The sequence below is a fragment of the Hemiscyllium ocellatum genome, chromosome 4 (genome assembly GCF_020745735.1).
Source record: "Hemiscyllium ocellatum isolate sHemOce1 chromosome 4, sHemOce1.pat.X.cur, whole genome shotgun sequence".
Lineage (NCBI taxonomy): Eukaryota > Metazoa > Chordata > Chondrichthyes > Orectolobiformes > Hemiscylliidae > Hemiscyllium > Hemiscyllium ocellatum.
Window position 1 is genome coordinate 67231198 of NC_083404.1, and position 23623 is coordinate 67254820.

Here is a 23623-nt window from a genome sequence, read left to right on the forward strand (position 1 = left end):
ATTGGATAAAGGCCAATTTTGATGGTATTAGGCAAGGTAGCTGTGGGAGTCAGTCAGTTTATAGTAAATGTCCGTGTTGAGTCGGTCGCCCGAGATAGAAATGGAGAGGTCTTGGAAGAGGAGGGAGAAGACCTGCAATCTTCTTCCTGACCTCTCCACCCCAACCCCTCTCCGGCCTATCACTCTCACCTTAACCTCCTTCCACCTATCGCATTCCCAACGCCCCTCCCCCAAGTCCCTCCTGCATACCTTTTATCTTAGCCTGGCACACCTTCCTCATTCCTGAAGAAGGGCTCATGCCCAAAGCATCGATTCTCCTGCTCCTTGGATTCTGCCTGACCTGCTGCGCTTTTCCAGCAACACATTTTTCAGCAAGAATCTTCAAAAGCTGATTGGGGACAGATGTTCAGCTGGAAAATGGGAAGCCTTCAGAAGTGATATCACGAGAATCCAGAGAAAGTATATTCCTGTCAGGGTGAAAGGAAAGGCTGGTAGGTATAGGGAATGCTGGATGACTAAAGAAATTTAGGGTTTGGTTAAGAAAAAGAAGGAAGCATATGTCAGGTATAGACAGGATAATCCAGTGAATCCTTAGAAGAGTACAAAAGAAGTAGGAGTATACTTGAGAGGAAAATCAGGAGGGCAAAACGGGGACATGAGACAGCTTTGGCAAATAGAACTGAGGAGAATACAAAGGGGTTTTACAAATATATAAAGGACAAAAGGGCAATTCGGGAGAGAATAGGACCCCTCGAAGATCAGCAAGGCGGCCTTGGTGTGGAGCCGCAGAAAATGGGGAAAATACTAAATGAGTATTTTGCATCAGTATTTACTGTGGAAAAGGATATGGAAGATATAGACTGTAGGGAAATAGATGGTGACATCTTGCAAAATGTCCAGATTATAGAGGAGGAAGTGCTGGATGTCTTGAAACAGGTAAAGGTGGATAAATCAGGTGTACCCAAAAATTCTGTGGTAAGGTAGAGAAGTGATTGCTGAGCCTCTTGCTGAGATATCTGTATCATCGATAGTCACAGGTGAGGTGCCGGAAGACTGGAGGTTAGCAAACATAGTGCCACTGTTTAAGAAGGGTGGTGAGAACAAGCCAGCGAACTATCGACCAGTGAGCCTGACCTCGGTGGTGGGCAAGTTGTTGAAGGGAATCCTGAGGGACAGGATGTACATGTATTTGGAAAGGCAAGGAATGATTAGGGATAGTCAACATGGCTTTGTGTGTGGGAAATCATGTCTCACAACTTGATTCATTTCTTTAAAGAGGTAACAAGGAGGATTGGTGAGGCCAGAGCAGTAGATGTGATGTATATGGTTCAACAAGGTTCCCCATGGGAGAATGGTTAACAAGGTTAGATCTCATGGAATACAGGGAGAACTAGCCATTCGGATACAGAACTGGCTCAAAGGTAGAAGACAGAGGGTGGTGGTGGAGGGTTATTTTTCAGACTGGAGGCCTGTGTCCAGTGGAGTGACACACGGATCGGTGCTGGGTCCTCTACGTTTTGCCATTTACGTAAATCATTTGGATGCGAGCATAAGAGGTACAGTTAGTAAGTTTCCAGATGACACCAAAATTGGAGGTGTGGTGGACAGCGAAGAGGGTTACCTCAGATTACAACAGGATCTTGATCAGATGGGCCAATGGGCTGAGAAGTGGCAGATGGAGTTTAATTCAGATAAATGTGAGGTGCTGCATTTTGGGAAAGCAAATCCTAGCAGGACTTATACACTTAATGGCAAGGTCCTAGGGAGTGTTGCAGAACAAAGAGACCTTGAAGTGCAAGTTCATAGCTCCTTGAAAGTGGAGTCACAGGTAGATAGGATAGTGAAGGAAGTGTTTGGTATGCTTTCCTTTATTGGTCAGAGTATTGAGTACAGGAGTTGGGAGGTCATGTTGCACCATACAGGACATTGGTTAGGCCACTGTTGGAATATTGCATGCAATTTTGGTCCCCTTCCTATCGGAAAGATTTACAAGGATGTTGCCAGGGTTGGAGGATTTGAGCTACAGGGAGACGTTGAACAGGCTGGGGCTGTTTTCCCTGGAGCTTTGGAGGCTGAGGGGTGACTTTATAGAGGCTTACAAAATTATGAGGGGCATGGATAGGGTTAATAGACAAAGTCTTTTCCCTGGGGTCAGGGCATAGGTTTAGGGTGAGAGGGAAAAGGTATAAAAGAGACCTAAGGGGCAACTTTTTCACACAGAGGGTGGTACGGATATGGATTGAGCTGCCAGAGGAAGCGGTGGAGGCTAATACAATTGCAACATTTAAGAGGCATTTGGATGGGTTAATGAATAGGAAAGGTTTGGAGGGATATGGGCCGGGTGTGTCAGGTAGGACTAGATTGGGTTGGGATATCTGGTCGGCATGGACGGGTTTGACTGAAGGGTCTGTTTCCATGCTGTACAACTATGACTCTATTACCTATCCCTAATTGTCCCGAGGGCAGCAAAGAGTCAACCACATCACTGTGGATCTGGACTCACTTGTACCTGGGTCTCTGGATTAACAGTCTAGCAATAATGGCATTGCCTCCCATAGAACACAAGTTTGGACTTCCGGTGTGCTCGTTTGGTGACATTACAATAATACCATCACTTTCCTTGTAATGCCAAAACAGAAAGAGTGAAGATGAAATTATCCTTCCTCGTGGCTGTTTTTGCATTGTGTAACTGAAAACGGGAAAAATTATTTTGGGAAAGGAATATTTCAGAATTATTACAATAAATCAGTAAAAACAACTGATTTATAGAATCTAAATTAAAAGTTGAATCGTATCCACATTGGTATTTGTGCTACCTTATCTAAAAGAAATCCTAAACAAAAACCGAGCGACGCTCCGAAAGCTAGTGTGCTTCCAATTAAACCTGTTGGACTATAACCTGGCGTTGTGTTTTTTTAAACTTTGTACACTCCACTCCAACACCGGCATCTCCAAATCGTAACAACCTCAGTCCTAACACTTGAGCAGCGGTAGAGGCGGAACGGAAGTCAAACCCACACTCTGGATGCGAGGGTTCGAGAGGAGAAACGTCCTAACCCAGGTTCGATGTGTCCGGTTTGTTCGCAAGCAACCTAAGGATTCGTCCGGCAGTGACATTCCCCCATCCCCTTCCCCCGCCTTCCCCAGTTCATTCTCAGGCCCGCACCAGCCAGACCACCCTGTTCTGACTCGTCCACTATCCTGCCACATGTCGTCCTCCGAGGCTGGATAACACCTCAGACACCGCTGAGTGTAGGTGACAGACTATCTGCTGGTCACTATCCTTTTCTGCTTTAACGGAAAGTGTGCGTGAGATACGGTGAAATTCAGAACTCCCTTTTACCTGCGAACCTGATCTTGACCAGATCGAGCGGGTGCAACGCCAGCGTGGAGACCACCCCGCCGCTGATACCAGCCACCAGGTTCTCATACTTCACCAGCTCCAAGAACTTGAGCAGGGCACCTGTCCAGCTCAGCTCAGCATCGGGGGCCTGCCCGGCTCCTGAGGACATTCCTCTTCTCCGTGAGAGCCCCTTGGAGCCAAATAACAAGCGACACCAATAGAAGAGGGGCAACTGCCAGGCACGCGCGTCAGAGGGCAGAGGGCAAAGGGCAAGGCGCCGCTATCGCTCCGCCCCTTACGTCAACGTTTTCACGGCGGGGCCTGGTAATTCGTGGCCTAACGAATAGACGGAGGTCACGGCTAAATTTGAAAGCGAGTTGATAAGGTTTACATAGTCGTTGAGCTAGACTGGAATTGGCTCTCCGTACAATGAAGGTGAAAATCCTGTCCCGCAATCCGGATGATTATGTTCGAGAAACGAAGAATGATATTCAGAGAGGTAAGCAGGCTGGAGGTCGGTCTCCTCATTCACTGTCACCACAACAACTGTGGGCTTGGTCAGCCAGCGACCATGTGTGTCTCTGGGGCTACGTGTGGGGATGAGCAGACTGGTTAACTGTAATAAAGAGGTACACCGGGGAATGCAGATTAAATTTTAGGTCTCTGGAGAGTATATAGGATCATAACATCATAGAGATGTACAGCAATGAACTCGTCCATGCCGACCAAATATCTTAAGTTAAGGTGGTCCAGTTTGACAGCATTTGGTGCATGTTTATCTAAAACCTTAACATTTACGTACCCGTCCAGATGTTTTTTAATTGTTGTAATTGTACCACTTCCTCTGGCAGCTCATTCCACACTTGCCTCACCCTCTGTGTGAAATAAATTTCCCTTAGATCCCTATTAAATCATTCCCCTTTTGCCTTAAACTTATGCCCTCTAGTTTTGGATTACCCAACCCTGGGGAAAAGATCTTGACTATTCACCTTATCTATATCCTTCATGAGTTTATAAGCTTCTGTAAGGTCACTCTCAGCCTCTGCTCCAGCCAAGTTAGCCTATTCAGCCTCTTCTTACAGTTCAAACTCTCCAATTCAAGCAGCATCCTGATATGAATTCTTTCAAGTTTCACAACCTCACTCCTATGGCAGGGCGTCCAGATTTTTACACAGTATTCCAAAAGTGGCTGAACCAATGTGCTGTACAGCTGCAACATGACATTCCAACTCCTATGCCCAATGCACTGACCAATGAAGGCAAGCATGCCAAAGTTAAAAATCACACAACACCAGGTTATAGTCCAATAAGTTTAATTGGAAGCACTAGCTTTTGGAGCACTTTCAAGAAACTATGCACCTGTGAGGTCTCACAAAGGCCCTACCATCAAATGTATAAGTCCTGCCCTGGTTTGCTTTACCAAAATGCAACACCTCACATTTATCTAAATTAAACTCCATGTGTCACTCCTCGGTCCAATCTTCTTCACTGTCCACTACACCACCAATTTTAGTGTAATCTGCAAACTTACTAACCATAACTCCTATATTCACAGCTGTAAAATTTATATAAATGAGGTAAAGCAATGGACACAGTACCATTTCTTGTGGCACACCACTTGGTTGAAGGCCTCCAGTCTGAAACATAACACTTTGCCGCCACCACCTCCTACTTTCAAGCCAATTTTGTATCCAATTGGCTAGTTCACCGTGGATTCAGTGTGATCTAACCTTGCTAACCATTCTACCATGCTGAACCCTTTGCAGATTTGTGCTGAAGATATGCATACGCATCAGCAAACATCCCCATTTCTGATCTTGTGATGGGATGTATTATTTAATATATAATATTTCATCTGATTCATCTGAATATCTGAAAATGGTTAAGCATAGAATATTATCTTGAGGAGCTTTAGCACTTTAGTAGTGCAGTGATATCATCCCCACCTCTGGACTATTAGACTTGGGTAGGAGTCCCTCCTGCTCCAGAAGTTTGTGATTAAAATCTCTGAATGGGGTTGATTAGAAAATGTCTTATCCAGTAGGTTGTTGGCTTCTGGACAGAGAAGAGGTCCAGAAAGAAAAGATGGAAACAAGTGTTACAGATAGCATGACACAAAGGAAAAATGAACTCCTTCTGAGCTGTCATCATTCTCTGGAACTTGGCAGCTCTCAGCATATATATAAATCTCCACTATAAAATATACCTTGAGAAACTTGAGAGTTCTTGAGGTCAAGTGGTAGTATCCCTATCTCTGAGCCAGAGGTTCAAGTCACACCTGCTCCAATGGCTTATCATAACATCTCTGTACTGAAAAAAATCAGCGCAAATTCAAACCAGCTCTCGCCTTACTCCTGATACGCTTGACTTGGGAGTATTCAATCGTACCTTGAGGAAATTTAAGGAAGTTGTGCAGTGGTAGTGTTTCTAGTGTTGCGGGCCAGGAGGCCTGGGTTCAAGTTCCAACTGCAAAAGTGTGCAATGACACATCTGAACAGTTCTTCGACTTATTAGCTTTGTTTTCTTTCTTTTTCTGCTTTCCACCAGATTCTATACCAAGTATCTTTGTCCCTAGCATGGTGCTGTAACTGGCAACTTTAATCTTTTCACTGTACATGTGATCATAAACCTAACTCAATTCAGAGGTTGAGTAAAATAAACCTTGCCTATACTGAGACAGAAAAAGGGCTCATGCCCAAAACGTCGATTCTCCTGCCCTTTGGATGCTGCCTGACCTGCTATGCTTTTCCAGCAACACATTTTCAGCTATCCTGAGACACCCTTAAACACAGTCATAGTGACCCTCCATCTGAGCTAGGAGGCTGAGTCCAAGTCCCACTTGTCCCAGAGGTACATCATAAAATTTCTGAAAAAGTTGATTTTTTTTTAAAAGTCCTTAGGAATTCTTGCAGTAATATCCTGGAAATGAGATGACTGACCTCCAACACCTGCTGCTATTGCCCTTCTGTGGTGGCTCAGAAAATTGTACATTCCTTCATGACAAATGGTAACTGGAAATCAGGAAATGACAGGCTTAGTAAATGCAACTTTTGTCTTTCACAGTGGAACAAAATTCCAGTAATGCATGGAAACTTAAAATAAAAATACAACATTTGTACCAGTGTCCACATGGAGACCCATGATTGCGTGTGTGATTTGGAAAGGAGGTGCATAATATTAAAGGAAGGTTATTGGTGTGTGGTCTAATTACATGCCACCACTGATAGAGTGTATATTATTAAAGTAAACATATTCTAATAACTTAATCAAAATAATTGACTTTGTTCTCATTTGTTAAATCTCCAATTTTTATATGCTCAGTTCCAAGGAATTATGATCCTGTACTGCATCCTTTTGAGATACCAAGGGAATACACGAGAGCACTGAATGCAACCAAGCTGGAACGGGTTTTTGCTAAACCTTTTGTAGCATCATTGGATGGTCATGGGGATGGAGTGCATTGTATGGCCAAACACTTTAAGAGTTTGTCCAGAATAATCTCTGGAGCTTGCAATGGCGAGGTGAGTGATGTATGATTTATTGTCATAAAATACAGTTTGGTTTATGGTGGCAGAATAGAGAGAACTTAAGTTGGTTGTGGGCAGTGACAAGTAGATTTGTCATAGTCTATGCTGTGATTTTTATTAATTCATTCATGAATGTGAAAAAGCCTGGCTAGGCTACCATTGATTACCCATCCCTAATATTTCAGAGGGTAGTTAAGAGTCAACCACATTGCTGTAGTCTGGAATGGCATGGATGTGTACCAACTAAAAACGTATAACAAAGTATACAAATACAAAGCAAGCTTAAAGCAGTATAGAGGAACCTTCTGGATGTAGGTTTGCTCACTGAGCTGTCATGTTTGTTTTCAGACGTTTCATCATTATTCTAGGTAACATCTTCAGTGAGCCTATGAATGAAGCACTGGTGGCGTAGCCCGCTTTCTATTTAATGTTTGAGTTTCCTAGGATTGGTGATGTAATTTCCTGTTCTTTTTCTCTGCCTTGGATCCCATTTACCACCCCAATGTGTTTGTTGATAGAGTTCCGATTGGAATGCCATGCTTCTAGGAATTCTTGTGAGTGTCTCTGTTTGACTTGTCCTAGGATGGCTATGTTGTCCCAGTCGAAATGGTGTTCTTCCTTATCCATATGTAAGGATACTAGTGAGAGAGGGTCATGTCGGTTTGTGGCAAGTTGATGTTCATGTATCCTGGTGGCTAGTTTTCTGCCTGTTTGTCCAATGTAGTGTTTGTTACGGTTCTTGCAAGGTATTTTGTAAATGACATTAGTTTTGCTTGTTGTCTGTACAGGGTCTTTCAAGTTCATTAGCTGCTGTTTTAGTGTGTTGGTGGATTTGTGGGCTACCATGATGCCAAGGGGTCTGAATACAGAGGAACCTTTGATTATCTGACATTCAATTATCTGAATATTGGATTATCCGGCAAGATCGCAAGATGCTTGGCTAAACTATGTAATCTGGCATTCAGTTATCCAGAATTTGATTTAACGGAATGAAATACTTTCTGTCCATGTCCTTCGGATAATCGAGGTTCCTCTATACATTGTGTCCATTTTAGCACCTAATTTCCAAACAGTAATAATGCATCAAACCTTCATGTGTACCTACTGTGTGAATGGTTACGTTTTAAGAGTTCAAGCTGTTAGAAAGAGAGGCTATCTGAGACAAAGTCGAAAGCTTTCTACCCATTTTTTTTGTGGAAATTGGATCCTGGAAGGGGACACCAAAATGGGTCTCCATTTCCCATGTTTTAACTTCAAAATCACTAAGCACACTTTTAAAATTTTCTTAATTTTGTTTTCGGGACTTTAATTCCTTTGTTTTCATATTTTTATTTGCTAAAAAGTTTTTAAAAATTTTTTTTGATTCACTGTATCATTCAAAATGCATTCTAATAATATAACCCTTACCATTATTTGATTGTACTCCTCTGAATTTGGCTCCTTTCTCCTCGGCAGACCAGCCTTGTTCCTGCTTCATATTTGTCTGTACCTATCACTATTATTTCACAATATTACTAACTTGCTACAATTCCTTGTGTGCTATGTGAGGCATCAATTCAAACAGCAATGTTGAGTACAACATAAAGAGTCACATTATGGCACATTGGAAGAGATGAAGTGTAAAATAAATACTTTCTTGTTAGCTGTATATTATAGCCCCTTGTAATTATGTTCGGTGACTGATTTGTTTGATTAAACTGCAAAAATAAATAAAATGTGTGGTCTATCAAGGAGAAAGTGAGGTCTGCAGATGCTGGAGATCAGAGCTGAAAATGTGTTGCTGGAAAAGTGCAGCAGGTCAGGCAGCATCCAAGGAACAGGAGATTCGATGTTTCGGGCATAAGCCCTTCTTCAGGAAATGGTATCAGAGTAGTCTATCAAGCCAACTTTCACTCTGCAATCTTAATCCCGGTTGATGATAAGTCTGGAATTCCAACACACTATCCACTGCCCTATGAAGCTTGGTTGTGAAGGTCCTAGTGTTCAAAGTCTGAAATCAAATGACACCAGGTTACAGTTCAACAGACTTATTTGAAATCACCAAGCTTTTGGAGTGCTGCTTGTTCATCAGGTGAAACAGAGGAAAGTGCACAAGCACAGAATATATAGACAGAGAGATAATGGCAAGATGATTCCAGGCAATTAAGAGTGTCAACATAAAAGTACAAATAGTGGGAGTGGTGTGTCAACAAGCTGAATAACAAGTCTTTGCAGGTGATCAAAAGTGTCAAATGGTGTTAGTAAAGTGCCAACAGCTGAAAAACAAGTGAACGGATGATCTATCAATTGATTAATTGGGGCAGAGAGATAATTACAAAAATCATTGATTACTTGTTATTATCTTGCTACTTTAATCAGTTTATATAGTTTTCCATTACTTGTTATTTTGGTTAGACCCTGACCATGCAACTCTGATACCTATTTATGTTATTCCAGCCATTTGGTTTGTCTCTAGCACCATCTTATTTTTGATTAAATCTCTCTGCCTTAATTGATCAGTTCATAGGTCATCCCTTTACTTGTTATTTAGCCTGGCAACACTTCACTCATACTATTTGTACTTAGACCGTAAGACATAGGAGCAGAAATTAGGCCATTCAGCCCATCGAGTCTGCTCTGCCATTAAATTGTGGTTAATAGGTTTCTCAACCCCATTCCCCTGAGATATGGGGCCCAAAACTGCACACAGTACTCCAAATGTGGTCTCACCAGAGCTGTATAGAGCCTCAGAAGTGCATCCCTCCTTTTATATTCAATTCCTCTCAAACTAAATGCCAATATTGCATTTGCCTTAACTACTGTCTCAACTTGCAAATTTACTTTGAGAGAAGCCAAGACTAGAACTCTCGAGTCTCTTTGCACTTCAGACTTCTGAATTTTCTCCCCATTTAGAAAATAGCCCATGCATCTATTCTTCTTACCATAGTGCACAACCTCCCATTTTCCCATGTTGTGCTCCACCTGCCACTACTTTACTCACTCTCCTAAACAAATCCTTCTGCAGCCTCCCTTCCTCCTCAATACTATCTGTCCCTCCACCTGCCTTTGTATCAACTGCAAATTTAGCCAGAATGCCCTCAGTTCCTTCATCCAGATCATTAATGTATAAAATGGAAAGTCATGGTCCCAACACTGACCCTTGCGGAACACCACTTGTCACCGGCTGCTGTCCTGAGAAGGACCTTTCATCCCCACTCTCTGCTTTCTGCCAGACAGCCAAGTTTTATCCATGCTAGCATCTTTCCTCTAACACCATGGGTTCTTATCTTACTCGATAACCTCCTGTGCGGCACTTTGTCAAAGGCCTTCTTGAACTCCAGATAGATAATATCCATTGTATTTCCTTGATCTAACCTGCTCATTACTTCCTCAAATAATTCTAGTAGATTTGTCAGTGATGACCTCACCTTGATGAAACCATGCTGACTTTGCTGTATTTCACCATACACGTCCAAGTATTCAGAAATCTCATCCTTCACAAAAGGATCCAGGATCTTAGCCATGACCAAGGTCAGGCCAGTCTGTAATTTTCCATCTTTTGCCTTATGCCCTTTTTTAAACAGGGGTGTCACGTTAGCAATTTTCCAGTTATCTGGGACTCTCCCTAATTCTTGCAATTTCTGAAAGATCACCACTAATGCCTCCAGTATTTCTTCAGTTATCTCCCTTTGAACTCTGAACTCTGTAGACCATCTGGTCTTAGTGATTTATCCACCTTCAGGACATTCAGTTTTTCTAGCACCTTCTCCTTTGTGATGGCCACATTGTCACCTTTGCCCACTGAGTCTCTTGAATTTTTGGGATATTACTTGTCTTTTACCATGAAGGCTGATGCGAAGTAATTGTTCAGTTCCTCATCCATTTCCTTATTCCATACTACTCTCTCCAGCTTCATTTTCCAGTGGTCCAATGGCCACTTTTGCCTCTCTTTTGCCCTTTATATATCTAAAGAAACTCTTGCAGTCTTCCTTTATATTACTGGCTAACTTAACCTCCTACTTAATCTTCTCCCACCTTTTTTTTTGCTGCTGTCTGTTGGTCTTTGCAAGCTCCGAATCCTCTGGTTTCTCACTGCCCTTCGCCACATTATATGCTTTCTTTTTTGCTTTTATGCTATCTCAGCTTTCCTTAGTCAGCCACGATTGCCTCATCCTCCCTGTACCATGCTGCTTTTCCCGAGGGATGATTTTTTGCATGTATCTCCTGAATTATTCCTAGAAACCCCTGCCATTGCTATTCCACTGTCATTCCTGCTAGGCTCCTCGACCAGTCTATTCAGATCACGGCCTCCCTTGTGCTTCTGAAGTTGCCTTTATTCAGCTGTAATCCCATTATCTCTGATTCTGTGTTCTCTCTCTCAAATTGCAGAGGAAATTCAATCATGTTATGATCACTGCTTCCTAAGGTTCCTTCACCTTTAAGCTGCCTTATCAAGTCTGTCTCATTACACAGCACTAAATCCAGTATTGTCTGTTCCCTACAGGGCTCCATCACAAGCTGCTCCAAAAACAACCCATCTCGTGGATTTTCCATAAATCCCATTCCTTGCGATCCACTACCAATATGAATTTCTCAGTCTTTCGACTTATCTATTGACATTCTTTAATTACCTGGAATTATTTCTCCGCCTATATATTCTGTGCCTGTTGCTGTAGTTGTGGGTATGTTCACTGAGCTGCGAAGTTGATTTGCAGACGTTGCGTCCTCTGTCTAGGTGACACCTTCAGCGCTTTGGAGCATCCTGTGAAGCACTGTTGTGCTGTGTCTTCTGGAACTTCTTTCATTCTGTTCTTGCCGGTTCTGGTTGTTCATTGCAGTGGTCACTATATTGGTTCTTGGTTAATGTGTTTATTGATGGAGCCCATGGATGAATGCCATGCCTCTACAAATTCTCTGGTTGTCCTCTGTTTAGCTTGTCCGATTATCGTAGTGTTGTCCCAGTCAAATTTATGGTCCTTGTTATCTATGTGTATGGCTACTAGAGACAGCTGGCTGTGGCGTTTAGTGGCTAGTTGGTATTCATGGATGCGGATGGCTAGTTGTCTGCCTGCTTGTCCTTTGTAGTGTTACGTACAGTCTTTGCATGAAATCTTGTAAACTCCTTTCATCTTGCACATGTAGGGAATTGGGTCTTTTGTTCTGGTGAGTTGTCTGAGTATGGCTGTTTGTTTGCGGGCTGTCATGGATCCAAGTGGTGAAAGATGTCTGACATTTTTTCTGAGATGTTTTTATATGAAGTAGCAAGTTAGATTGTGGCAGTCCTCCTCATGTTTGTCTGCAAGGCATCAGCGGATTAAACTGTGGAGATTTCATTCTTGGCAAAGACTTCGTAGAAGTGTTCTTCTCTTCACCTTTTGAACAGGGTGCTAATGCAGCTTCTCCTGTGTGTGTTTGGGTGGTTGCTGTTGTAGTTCAGGTTGTGGTCTGTCTGTGTGACTTTCTGTATGCTTTTGTTGTGCATTCACCGTTCTGTGTTCTTTCCACCATCACATCCAGGAATGGGAGTTGATAGTTTGTTTCGCTCATATATTTGATTCCTGTGAGCATGGTTTTGATAATCCGGTGTGTGTTTTTTTTTAGATTAGACTTAGTGTGGAAACAGGCCCTTCGGCCCAACAAGTCCACACCGACCCGCCGAAGCGAAACCCACCCATACCTCTACATTTACCCCTTACCTAACACTACGGGCAATTTAGCATGGCCAATTCACCTAACCCGCACATCTTTGGACTGTGGGAGGAAACCGGAGCACCCGGAGGAAACCCACGCAGACACGGGGAGAACGTGCAAACTCCACACAGTCAGTCACCTGAGTCGGGAATTGAACCCGGGTCTCAGGTGCTGTGAGGCAGCAGTGCTAACCACTGTGCCACCGTGCCGCCCACAGATTCTTGATCTCTGTTCTCTTATTTATTACAAGAGTATCATCCATGTATCTGACCCAGACTTTAGGTTGAATTTGTGGGAGGACTGTTTGTTCCAGTCTTTGCATCACAGCTTCTACTATGAGCCTGGAGATGGCTTAGCCCATAGGTGTCCCATTGATTTGTTCATGTTTCTGGCTGTTGAATATGAAGTGTGTCATCAAGCACTGGTCTAATAGCTTGAGTATGGAGTCCTTGTTGATCGGTTCCCTATCATGTCGTCTGTTCTGTTTGTCCAGGAAGTTGGCTATTGTCTCTCTGGCTAAAGTTTTGCCAAATTTGCGCATGTGTGCTTCCTTCTGCTTCACGTGATAAAGGAGCAATGGTTTGAAAGCCTGTGATCTCACACAACCCTGTTGGATTATACAGGCTGGTGTCATGTGACTGCTGACTCTAAGAAGTATTCTAAAACACCAATTTGTGCATGATGAATATCATAAAAGCAACATTACTTGAAACGCAGAAAAACAAAAAACTGCAGATGATAGAAATCTGAACATCACACAAAAAATACTGGAAATATTTGTCAAGTCTGGCAAATCTGTAGAGAGAAAAAATGGAAAGGCTTTAGAGATAGAAAGAGTTAACATTTCAGGTCTGTCAGATTCAGGTCTCTTGAAAATTCATAACCAATGGGGGAGAAATCCGATTCTCTGACTATTACGAAACTCTCTCTATATTGCCACATTCCTTGTCCTGATGGTTCTTCACCCCATCTTGTGCTGTTGTTTTGCACTGCTTCTTTTTGTCTCATAATGTATGTGTGGCCTCTACCTCTCATAACTAAGAACCTATATTTTCTTCCTCATCCCCATTCTCTTGTAGACTGGCCATCTTTGACCTGGAAGCAGTACAACATGAAAAAATGTGCAATTTAAGATGTCAAAGAAGTCTGTCATTGTTTTCAATAATGTTTGGAAAGGCCATTATATGAGTTTGCCCTGATAGTAGTTTTCTTCAAGAGTGAACAGGAAAAAGAATTTTGTAATAAATATGTAATTTTTGTTGGCAAATTTAACTAGGGAACCACAGATTGGTGCCAGGGGCTCCACTATTGGTGATCTATTTTGACGACTGAATGAAAGGACAGACTGTAGTGCAGCCAGATTTGTTGATGTAAAGTTAGGCTGGAAAGCAGTTTGAGGAGGATACAAAGAAGCTTCAGAGGGATATACATAAGTGAGTCGAAAAAAAATTGTAGATGGTGTATGATGATGCAGGAAGATGAGTTTGTTCATTTTGGCAGAAGAATAGTAGAGCAAAATATTATGTAAATGGGAAAATAAAACAATGTGACACTGTACATAGATAAAGATAACCCTTGCACATGAAACAAAATATAGCAGGTGTATTGAGGAATTCAGAAGACCAATGGAAGGTGAGGCCTCATCTGGAGTATTGTGTGCAGTTTTGGTCGCCATACTATAGGAAGGATGTGGAAGCTTTAGAACGAGTGCAGAGGAGGTTTACCAGGATGTTGCCTGGAATGGTAGGAAGATCGTATGAGGAAAGGCTGAGGCACTTGGGGCTGTTCTCATTGGAGAAGAGAAGGTTTAGGGGAGATCTGATAGAAGTGTATAAGATGATTAGGGGTTTAGATAGGGTAGATACTAAGAACCTTTTACCGCTAATGGAGTCAGGTGTTACTAGGGGACATAGCTTTAAATTAAGGGGTGGTAGGTATAGGACAGATGTTAGGGGTAGATTCTTCACACAGCGGGTTGAGAGTTCATGGAATGCCCTGCCCGTATCAGTGGTGAACTCTCCTTCTTTATGTTCATTTAAGCGGGCATTGGATAGGCATTTGGAAGTTATTGGGCTAGTGTAGGTTAGGTAGGACTCGGTCGGCGCAACATCGAGGGCCGAAGGGCCTGTACTGCGCTGTATCCTTCTATGTTCTATGTTCTAAGACCAATGGAAAGCTGGTCTTTATTTCAAGGAGAAAAGAGTACAAAGTAGGGATGTCTTGCTTACATTCATGTAACACCTATGGAGGATATCAGTAGTGTTATAGGCAGTTCAGAGATATACACTTAATTAATTCCTGAGGTGAAGATGTTATCTTCTGAAGAAAGCTTGAGCAGATTTGGCCTATGTTCATTGGACTTTAGAAGATTGAGTGGTGATATTATCAAAACATTCAAGATTCTGACAGGGCTTGGTAGCATCTGTGCTAAGAGGTGTTGCGGGCAGGGGAGTGTTGGACGGTGGTACAGGGTGGGTGGGGTTGGGGTGGGCAGGGAGCTTGGTTGCGGTGCGGGCAAGAGACGGGGTTTGCGGGGCTGGCTTGGGGGTGCGCAGCAGTGGGGAGAGCGGTGTTGTGGGAGGGAGAGCGGCGGTGTGCTGCTGTCTTGTCTGAACAGGGAGCAGACTTTCTAGAACACTCTGATCCCCAGAGGAAAGGCATTAAATCGATTAATCAATTATCAATGAATAATCAATTATCCGAAAGCAATAATGCTCGCCCATCTCATTCAGATAATCGAGGTTCCCATGTAAGTGGTTTTGAGGAGATCGGAGAAAAATATTTTTCGCCCAGAGGATGATAGAAATATGCAAGTGCTGTCTGAGAGTAGTCGACGCCAGTGCTCTAGCAATACTGTATTTTAAGAAGTATCTGGAGGGGCACTTAACATGCCAGGGCATACACTATTGACCAAGTGCAAATAATTAATATTAATGTAGTCTGCTGGTCGCCATCACACATGGGTCTTCGTTCTCTGCTATCTGACTCTGACAATGAATGCTTGACCATTGATTTTGTTCATGGATGAGTTGGTTGAATGCTTTGACATCGAAAGTTGTGAGTTTTTTGTATGAGGGGTGGGGGAGAAGGTGTAGGAAAGAATGTGTCACATCAGTTTAACGATAATATTTTCGGGCTGTGGAGGAGAGTTAAAGGGCTGAATAGCCTACTCCTGCTCTTATTTCTTCTGATGATATTCATGTTACTGAGCACATCAGGAAACACTTGTGGAGAGAGACCACTATTTAATCTTTCACGCTGTGATTGTTTGTCAAAAGTGTGCAGCTGGTCTGTGAGCAAGCATGGTTTTGTTGTGGATGTATAGTTAGTTTTCTTTCCTCAATCAGAATGTAGATTGAAGAGATGCCAAAGCTATAAGCAACTCCATGAACTGAGCTGAATGCATTTTGCAGCTACAGCATTCTTTTCTGGGGCTAAGAGAAATCCATTTAAATCATTATTCATATGTGAACATTGGTGCAGATGTTATTCCAATTACCTTCATCACTCTTTAAAAATAAATTTTGCGTTTTATAGCTCTCATTTATATGACATTAACTGGAGATTTTGCAGTTTGTTACATTATCTGGTTGTTATATATTCTGTATGAACTAAATTGCAATTTTAAGAATTTCCAACTAGTCAAACTTTTCAAATAAATAATTGTACTGTCAGCTTTTTTAAATTTCTGTCTGTTCCTCAGAGTTTTTCCCTCTCTGTTTTTGATATATTTTGGCTCTTATTTGTTTTCGCATAGATTAAAATTTGGAACTTAATGAATCGTCAGTGCATCCGTACTGTACAAGCGCATTCTGGTTTTGTCAGAGGGCTCTGTTCCAGATTCTGTGGTACATCCTTCTTTTCAGTAAGTATTATGGTATATCTTAAGTGTATTGAGAGAGAAATCAGATGATACTTAAAACTGTATTCACTTTGCAAAATAAATTCACCTTTTTTAAATGTGTGATTCATTTGGTATTAAGTAAGTATCTGCTATTTTGAACCTTTGATTTAAGTTTTTAATTGTACACAATAAAAATAACTTTGTTAAAACCTGTTTGAGATTTCGTCAAAATTCATGGTTGTATGCCTCAAACCATAATCAGCTTTCTTCTTGTCCCTCAATCAATGACTTATACTATGTCAAGGTATAACATGACGCCGTATGTCATGGATTTAATCAGTCTTCAAATTGGAGTAACTGCAAGCACTGAAATATCTTTGAGGGAATTTTGAATTAACTCAACCTTGAATTTTTTCAAAATATAAAGTACACTATGAATCTCCTGTTTCGACTGATATAGTTTTCATCTGTATTACCTGTACTGCAGTTACAAAAAAACGTTTTTAGCTCTCTAAACATGTACCTCACTTGTACAGGACAGATGATAATTATATATTTGTTTTAAAAACTTGCCTAATTCCAATAACTTAACCTAATTACGTTTTTAAAGGTTGGTGATGATAAGACCATCAAGCAATGGAAAATGGAGGGTCCTTCATTTGAGGAGCAAGAAGAACCAATACACACAATACTAGGCAAGGTATGCCACATTTTATTAAAGTTATAAAGGAAAAATTCATGGCTGGCATCAATAACTTAAAGAAATTGATCATTCTTAGTCATGCAGTCATAGAGATGTACAGCATGGAAACAGACCCTTCGGTCCATGCCGACCAGATATCCCAACCCAATCTAGTCCCAACTGCCAGCACCCGCCCCGTATCCCTCCAAAACCTTCCTATTCATATATTCATCCAAATGCCTCTTAAATGTTGCAAATGTACCAGCCTCCACCGCTTCCTCTGGCAGCTCTTCCATACTCGTACCACCCTGTGTGTGAAAAAGTTGCCCCTTGCATCTCTTTTATGTCTTTCCCCTCTCATCCTAAACCTATGCCCTCTAGTTCTGGACTCCCTGACCCCAGAAAAAAGACTTTGCCTATTCAGCCTATCATGCCCCTCATAATTTTGTAAGCCTCTATAAGGTCACCCCTCAGCCTCCGACGCTACTGAGAAAACAACCCCAGTCTGTTCAGCCTCTCCCTGTAGCTCAAATCCTCCAACCCTGGCAACATCCTTGTAAATCTTTTCTGAAACCTTTCAAGATTCAATCTTTCCAATAAGAAGGAGACCAGAATTGCACGCAATATTCCAACAGTGGCCTAATCAATGTCTTGTACAGGCACAACATGACCTCCCAAGTCCTGTACTCAATACTCTGACCAATAAAGGAAAGCATACCAAAACGCAGCTTTCATTATCTTATCTACCTATGACTCCACTTTCAAGGAGCTATGAACCTGCATTCCAAGGTCTCTTTGTTCAGCAACACCTGCTAGGACCTTACCATTGTATAAGTCCTGCTAAGATTTGCTTTCCCAAAATGCAGCACCTCACATTTATCTGAATTAAACTCCATCTGCCACTTCTCAGCCCATTGGCCCATCTGGTCAAGATCCTGTTGTAAACTGAGGTAACCCTCTTCGCTGTCCACCACACCTCCAATTTTGGTGTCATCTGGAAACTTACTAACTGTATCTCTTATGCTCGCATCCAAATCATTTATGTAAATGACAAAACGTAGAGGATCGAGCACCGATCCTTGTGACACTTCACTGGTCACAGACCTCCAGTCTGAAAAACAACCCTCCACCACCACTGTCTGTCTTCTACCTTTGAGCCAGTTCTGTATCCAAATGGCTAGTTCTCCCTGTGTTCCATGAGATCTAACCTTACTAATCATTCTCCCATGGGGAACCTTGTCGAATGCCTTACTGAAGTCCATATAGATCACATCTACTACGCTGTCCTCATCAGTCCTCTTCGTTACTTCTTCAAAAAACTCAATCAAGTTTGTGAGACATGATTTCCCATGCACAATGGCATGTTGACTATCCCTAATCAGTCCTTGCCTTTCCAAATACATGTACATCCTGCCCCTCAGGATTCCCTCCAACAACTTGCTCACCACCGAGGTCAGGCTCACTGGTCTGTAGTTCCCTGGCTTGTCCTTATCACCCTTCTTAAACAGTGGCACCACATTAGCCAACCTCCAGTCTTCCAGCATCTCACCTGTGACTATCGATGAGACAAATATCTCAGCAAGAAACCCAGCAATCACGTCCCTAGCTTCCCACGGAGTTCTCGGGTACACCTGATCAGGTCCCGTTTCAAGATATCCAGCACTTCCTCCTCTGTAATCTGGACATTTTGCAAGATGTCACCATCTATTTCCCTACAGTCTATATCTTCCATATCCTTTTCCACAGTAAATACTGATGCAAAATACTCATTTAGTATCTCCCCCATTTTCTGCGGCTCCACACCAAGGCCGCCTTGCTGATCTTCGAGGGGTCCTATTCTCTCCCGAATTGCCCTTTTGTCCTTAATATATTTGTAAAACCCCTTTGGATTCTCCTCAGTTCTATTTGCCAAAGCTGTCTCATGTCCCCGTTTTGCCCTCCTGATTTTCTTCTCAAGTATACTCCTACTTCTTTTGTACTCTTCTAAGGATTCACTGGATTATCCTGTCTATACCTGACATATGCTTCCTTTTTTTTCTTAACCAAACCTTCAATTTCTTTAGTCATCCAGCATTCCCTATACCTACCAGCCTTTCCTCTAACCCTGACAGGAATATACTTTTTCTGGATTCTCGTTATCTCATTTCTAAAGGCTTCCCATTTTCCAGCCATCCTTTTACCTGCAGAACACCTGCCCCTAATCAGCTTTCGAAAGTTGTTGCCTAATACCGTCAAAGTTGGCCTTTCTCCAATTTAGAACTTCAACTTTTAGATCTGGTCAATTCTTTTCCATAATTATTTTAAATCTGATAGAATTATGGTCGCTGGCCCCAAAGTGTTCCACTGACACCTCAGTCACCTGCCCTGCCTTAGTCCCCAAAACTAGGTCAAGTTTTGCACCTTCTCTAGTAGGTACACCTACATACTGAATCAGAAAATTGTCTTGTACGCACTTAAGAAATTCTTCTCCATCTAAACTCTTAACACTATGGCAGTCCCAGTGTATGTTTGGAAAGTTAAAATCCCCTACCATAACCACCCTATTATTCTTACAGATAGCTGAGATCTACTTACTAGTTTGTTTCTCAATTTCCCTCTGACTATTAGGGGGTCTATAATGCAATCCCTTTCTTATTTCTCAGTTCCACCCAAATAACTTCCCTGGATGTATTTCCAGGAATATCCTCCCTCAGCACAGCTGTAATGCTATCCATTATCAAAAATGCCATTCCTCCTCCTCGCTTGCCTCCCTTTCTATCCTTCCTGTAGCATTTGGATCCTGTATCATTAAGCTGCCAGTCCTATCCATCCCTGAGCCATGTTTCTGTAATTGCTATGATATCCCAGTCCCATGTTCCTAACCATGCCCTGAGTTCATCTGCCCTCCTTGTTAGGCCCCTCGTATTGAAATAAATGCAGTTTAATTTATTAGTCCTACCTTGTCCCTGCCTGCCCCGTTTGTTTGATGCACTCCTGTTCTCAATTGTACCAGTCTCAGATTGATCTCTTTCCTCATTGTCTTCCAGGGTTCCATCTCCAACCTTACTATTTTAAATCCTCCTGAGCAGCTCTCGCAAATTTCCCTGCCAGTATATTAGTCCCCTTCTAATTTAGTTGCAATCTGTCCTTCTTGTACAGGTCACTTCTACCCCAAAAGAGATTCCAATGATCCAAAAACGTGAATCCTTCTCCCATACACCAGCTCCTCAGCCATATATTCATCTGCTCTATCCTCCTATTCTGTTGCATCGTTTTGGAATTTTGGGGGAAAAAAAGTCAAAACAACAGCAGTTTTAAAAGGGAGAAGAACAGCCAAAGGAAGCACATTGTGAGGGCAGCGCAGGAGAGAGAGAGAGAACCTGCACAATTACTGCCTTTGCTCTTTTGAATTTATGTATCGCTAGACATCGGAGTGCGTCTGGTGAAATTAACAAACAGTGAAATTCATAACTAATCTTGGAGGAACCTGTTTGGGCGAAGTTCACAGCACAGAATCAGATAAGTTAATCATTGTTTCAAGTGTGTCCAATAGAAAGGCTGCAGTATTGAGTAGAGTGGGTTCTTCTTCGATTATATGTTTTTGGAGATATGTCCCTTGATTAGACTTAAAAGCCGTAACTGTTAATTTAACCTGTGGCAGTGTTTTGTAGAGGAATAAGACGGTGTTATTTTCTAAGTCTGTAGATTGTGATGGAGCAAAAATGGCCTTTAATACAGTGATATGTACTTCTTGTCAGGTGTGGGATTAATGAGAGTTTAGGGATCTGTGTTTAAAAAGGGAGTAAGACAAAACATGGAAAATTATAGACCGGCCTGACCTTGGTCATGGCTAAGATCCTGGATTCCTTTGTGAAGGATGAGATTTCTGATTACTTCAAGGTGTTTGGTAAAACAGGGCAAAGTCAGCATGGTTTCATCAAGGTGAGGTCATCACTGACAAATCTACTAGAATTATTTGAGGAAGTAATGAGCAGGTTAGATCAAGGAAATCCAATGGATATTATCTACCTGGACTTCAAGAAGGCCTTTGACAAAGTGCCACACAGGAAGTTACTGAGTAAGATAAGAATCCATGGTGTTAGAGGCAAGATGCTAGCATGGATAAAACTTGGCTGTCTGGCAGAAAGCATAGAGTGGGGATGAAAGGGTCCTTCTCTGGATAGCAGCCAGTGACAACTATACATTAATGATCTGGATGAAGGAACTGAAGGCATTCTGGCTAAATTTGCAGATGATACAAAGGTAGGTGGAGCGACAGGTAGTATTGAGGAGGCAGGGAGGCTGCAGAATGATTTGAATAAGTTAGGGAAGTGGGTAAAGTATTGGCAGATGGAGTACAGCATGGGAAAGTGTGAGGTTGTGCACTTTGGTAAGAAGAATGGAAGCATGGGCTATTTTCTCAATGGGGAGAACGTTCAGAAGTCTGAAGTGCAAAGAGACTCGAGAGTTCTAGTCTTGGCTTCTCTCAAAGTAAATTTGCAAGTTGAGACAGTAGTTAAGGCAAATGCAATATTGGCATTTAGTTTGAGAGGAATTGAATATAAAAGGAGGGATGCACTTCTGAGGCTCTATAAAGCTCTGGTGAGACCACATTTGGAGTACTGTGTGCAGTTTTGGGCCCCGTATCTCAGGAAGGATGTTCTGTCCCAGGAGCGTGTCCTGAGGAAGTTTGATAATCCATTTAGCGTAACGTAGAGGAATATTTGAGGACTCTAGATCTACATTCGATGGAGTTTAGAAGGATGAAGGGTTGCAGATCTAATTGAAGTTTTCAGAATACTGAATGCCCTGGACAGAGTGGATGTTGAAAAGATGTTTCCATTGGTCGAACAGATCTAATTCATCTACCTTATCCCACATTTCTTGAGAGAAGATACCTTCTCAAGGACGTGTCAGGATTGTCAGCAAACAATGTTCTTTCTAGGAACACCCATCCCATAAAAGAATAAAGGAAGAAGCAGGTTGATGATTTAGTTAATTAGCTTCATAGTTTGTAAAACTGTTTGAGCAGCAAATAAGTGTGAAAATGCAACTACTTTGTCATCTACCTTTATTGAAAATAGTTTGAATCACTGCCTTCTCCTATAAACTGTAAATCAAACGGAACAGGAGTCAAACTAAGAAATATGTTGGAAGTTTCATACTGCCAGCAGTCAGCAAATGACTATTTTCACATCGTTAAAAGTACAATGCATTTTACAATGGCATTGTGCTGTACTTTTTTAGTGCTGTGTGTTTGCTTAGTATTCCAAGTAAGTAGGATGACTATATTTGTGCTTAGACTGTTTACACAGGAATTGATCACCATTGGAAGGATGGTGTGTTTGCAACTTGTGGACAGCAGGTGGACATTTGGGATGAGCAGAGGACCAGCCCAATCCGCTCGTTTACTTGGGGTGTGGACAGTATCAGCAGTATTAAATTCAACCCAATAGAGGTAATGGTGGCACTTCTGAGAAAAACTGTTATTTACTGACAGTATTCAAGACAACGTTTGACTAAGAAAATAAACATTTTTGTTCAGATGTTATCATGCAAGAAACTCTGCTGTGCTTGCAAAATTTCTTAATGTATTATTGAACTAAAATTGGTTTTGAGCCTTCCTGTTATCAGGCTATAACTACTGTTATCTGCTGCTTTGAAAACTGAAATGTGTGGAACACTGTTCAGTAGGGGGCAGGAATGATTTGTTTTCAAATACTGGTCATACACTGAATTGTTTGGAGAGCACACTAAACCTACACTGTCATCCCTAGGAGACTATCTTTTAGTTTGGTACTTGTTAATACATTTCTCAAATCATATTTGAAAAGAAAATGCTGTCTCATGTTCTTGATTCAACTTTCTTGTGTTTGCTGTACTTTTAGTTGCTTTGAGTAGAGCTAATGCTGGTTGTTGTAAGGATCACTGCTGTATCCATTCTGGGTTTTGACATTTGCCAGTTCAAGTTAGTTAGTATGCTGTGATTTTAGGTACCTATTTAATCCAATGGGACCATTTTGACTGAAGTAACAATAACAAGTGATCGCTTAATAGGGACTTGTAAAAGTACAAATAATTTTAATAGACTTATTTACTCCTATTTCTGCTCGTTAGGAAGTCACGGACTAAGATTGTGAGCTTGAAAACATTGGCTAGAATGACTTCATTTCAGGGACGCCTTTTGAAAGATGTTCACTCCTCCCTTCTCTTGTACAAGAGTGTAGGCCCAGGTTGTCTGCTCATTTTCTTTTTAAGAAAGGACTTGAACACATGACTTCTGACATGGATGATCTTATTTGAATGGTTACAGCTTGCTTCCTTGTGGGATGATGGTGCTTTTTTAAATTTGTCATAAGATGTGGGCGCATGCTGGCTAGACCATTATTCATGAACAACTTCTGGAAATTGTTTTAATGATTGAGCAATTAGCTCTTGGCCAAGCACACCTTAAAACCTATTATTTATAAAACTAAATTAAATGTTGCTACTTTATTTGGTTCCGGATATATTGTAAATGTGGATAATATGGGAATGTAACTTCATGGACATTGTTAGCTTCCAGAAAATCAGTATAA

General features: G+C 41.8%; 2 protein-coding genes across 3 annotated transcripts in view; one reads left to right on the plus strand and one right to left on the minus strand.

The window, feature by feature from the left end:
- Nucleotides 1-3598, minus strand: part of LOC132814032 (mitochondrial folate transporter/carrier-like) — a 39790-nt gene extending 36192 nt beyond the window's left edge. Inside the window, exon 1 of the mRNA XM_060823354.1 lies at nt 3344-3598. Coding sequence (XP_060679337.1) covers nt 3344-3512 — 169 coding nt within the window. The 5' untranslated portion in view covers nt 3513-3598. The remainder of the gene's footprint in view (nt 1-3343) is intronic.
- dcaf13 (ddb1 and cul4 associated factor 13) overlaps nt 3052-23623 on the plus strand; it is an 83982-nt gene continuing 63410 nt past the window's right edge. Inside the window, exons 1-5 of one of the 2 annotated variants that reach the window (XM_060823346.1) lie at nt 3052-3842; nt 6665-6864; nt 16298-16405; nt 16995-17084; nt 22348-22503. In XM_060823346.1, coding sequence (XP_060679329.1) covers nt 3773-3842; nt 6665-6864; nt 16298-16405; nt 16995-17084; nt 22348-22503 — 624 coding nt within the window. In that variant the 5' untranslated portion in view covers nt 3052-3772. The remainder of the gene's footprint in view (nt 3843-6664; nt 6865-16297; nt 16406-16994; nt 17085-22347; nt 22504-23623) is intronic. The other variant, XM_060823337.1, reaches the window with a different exon arrangement.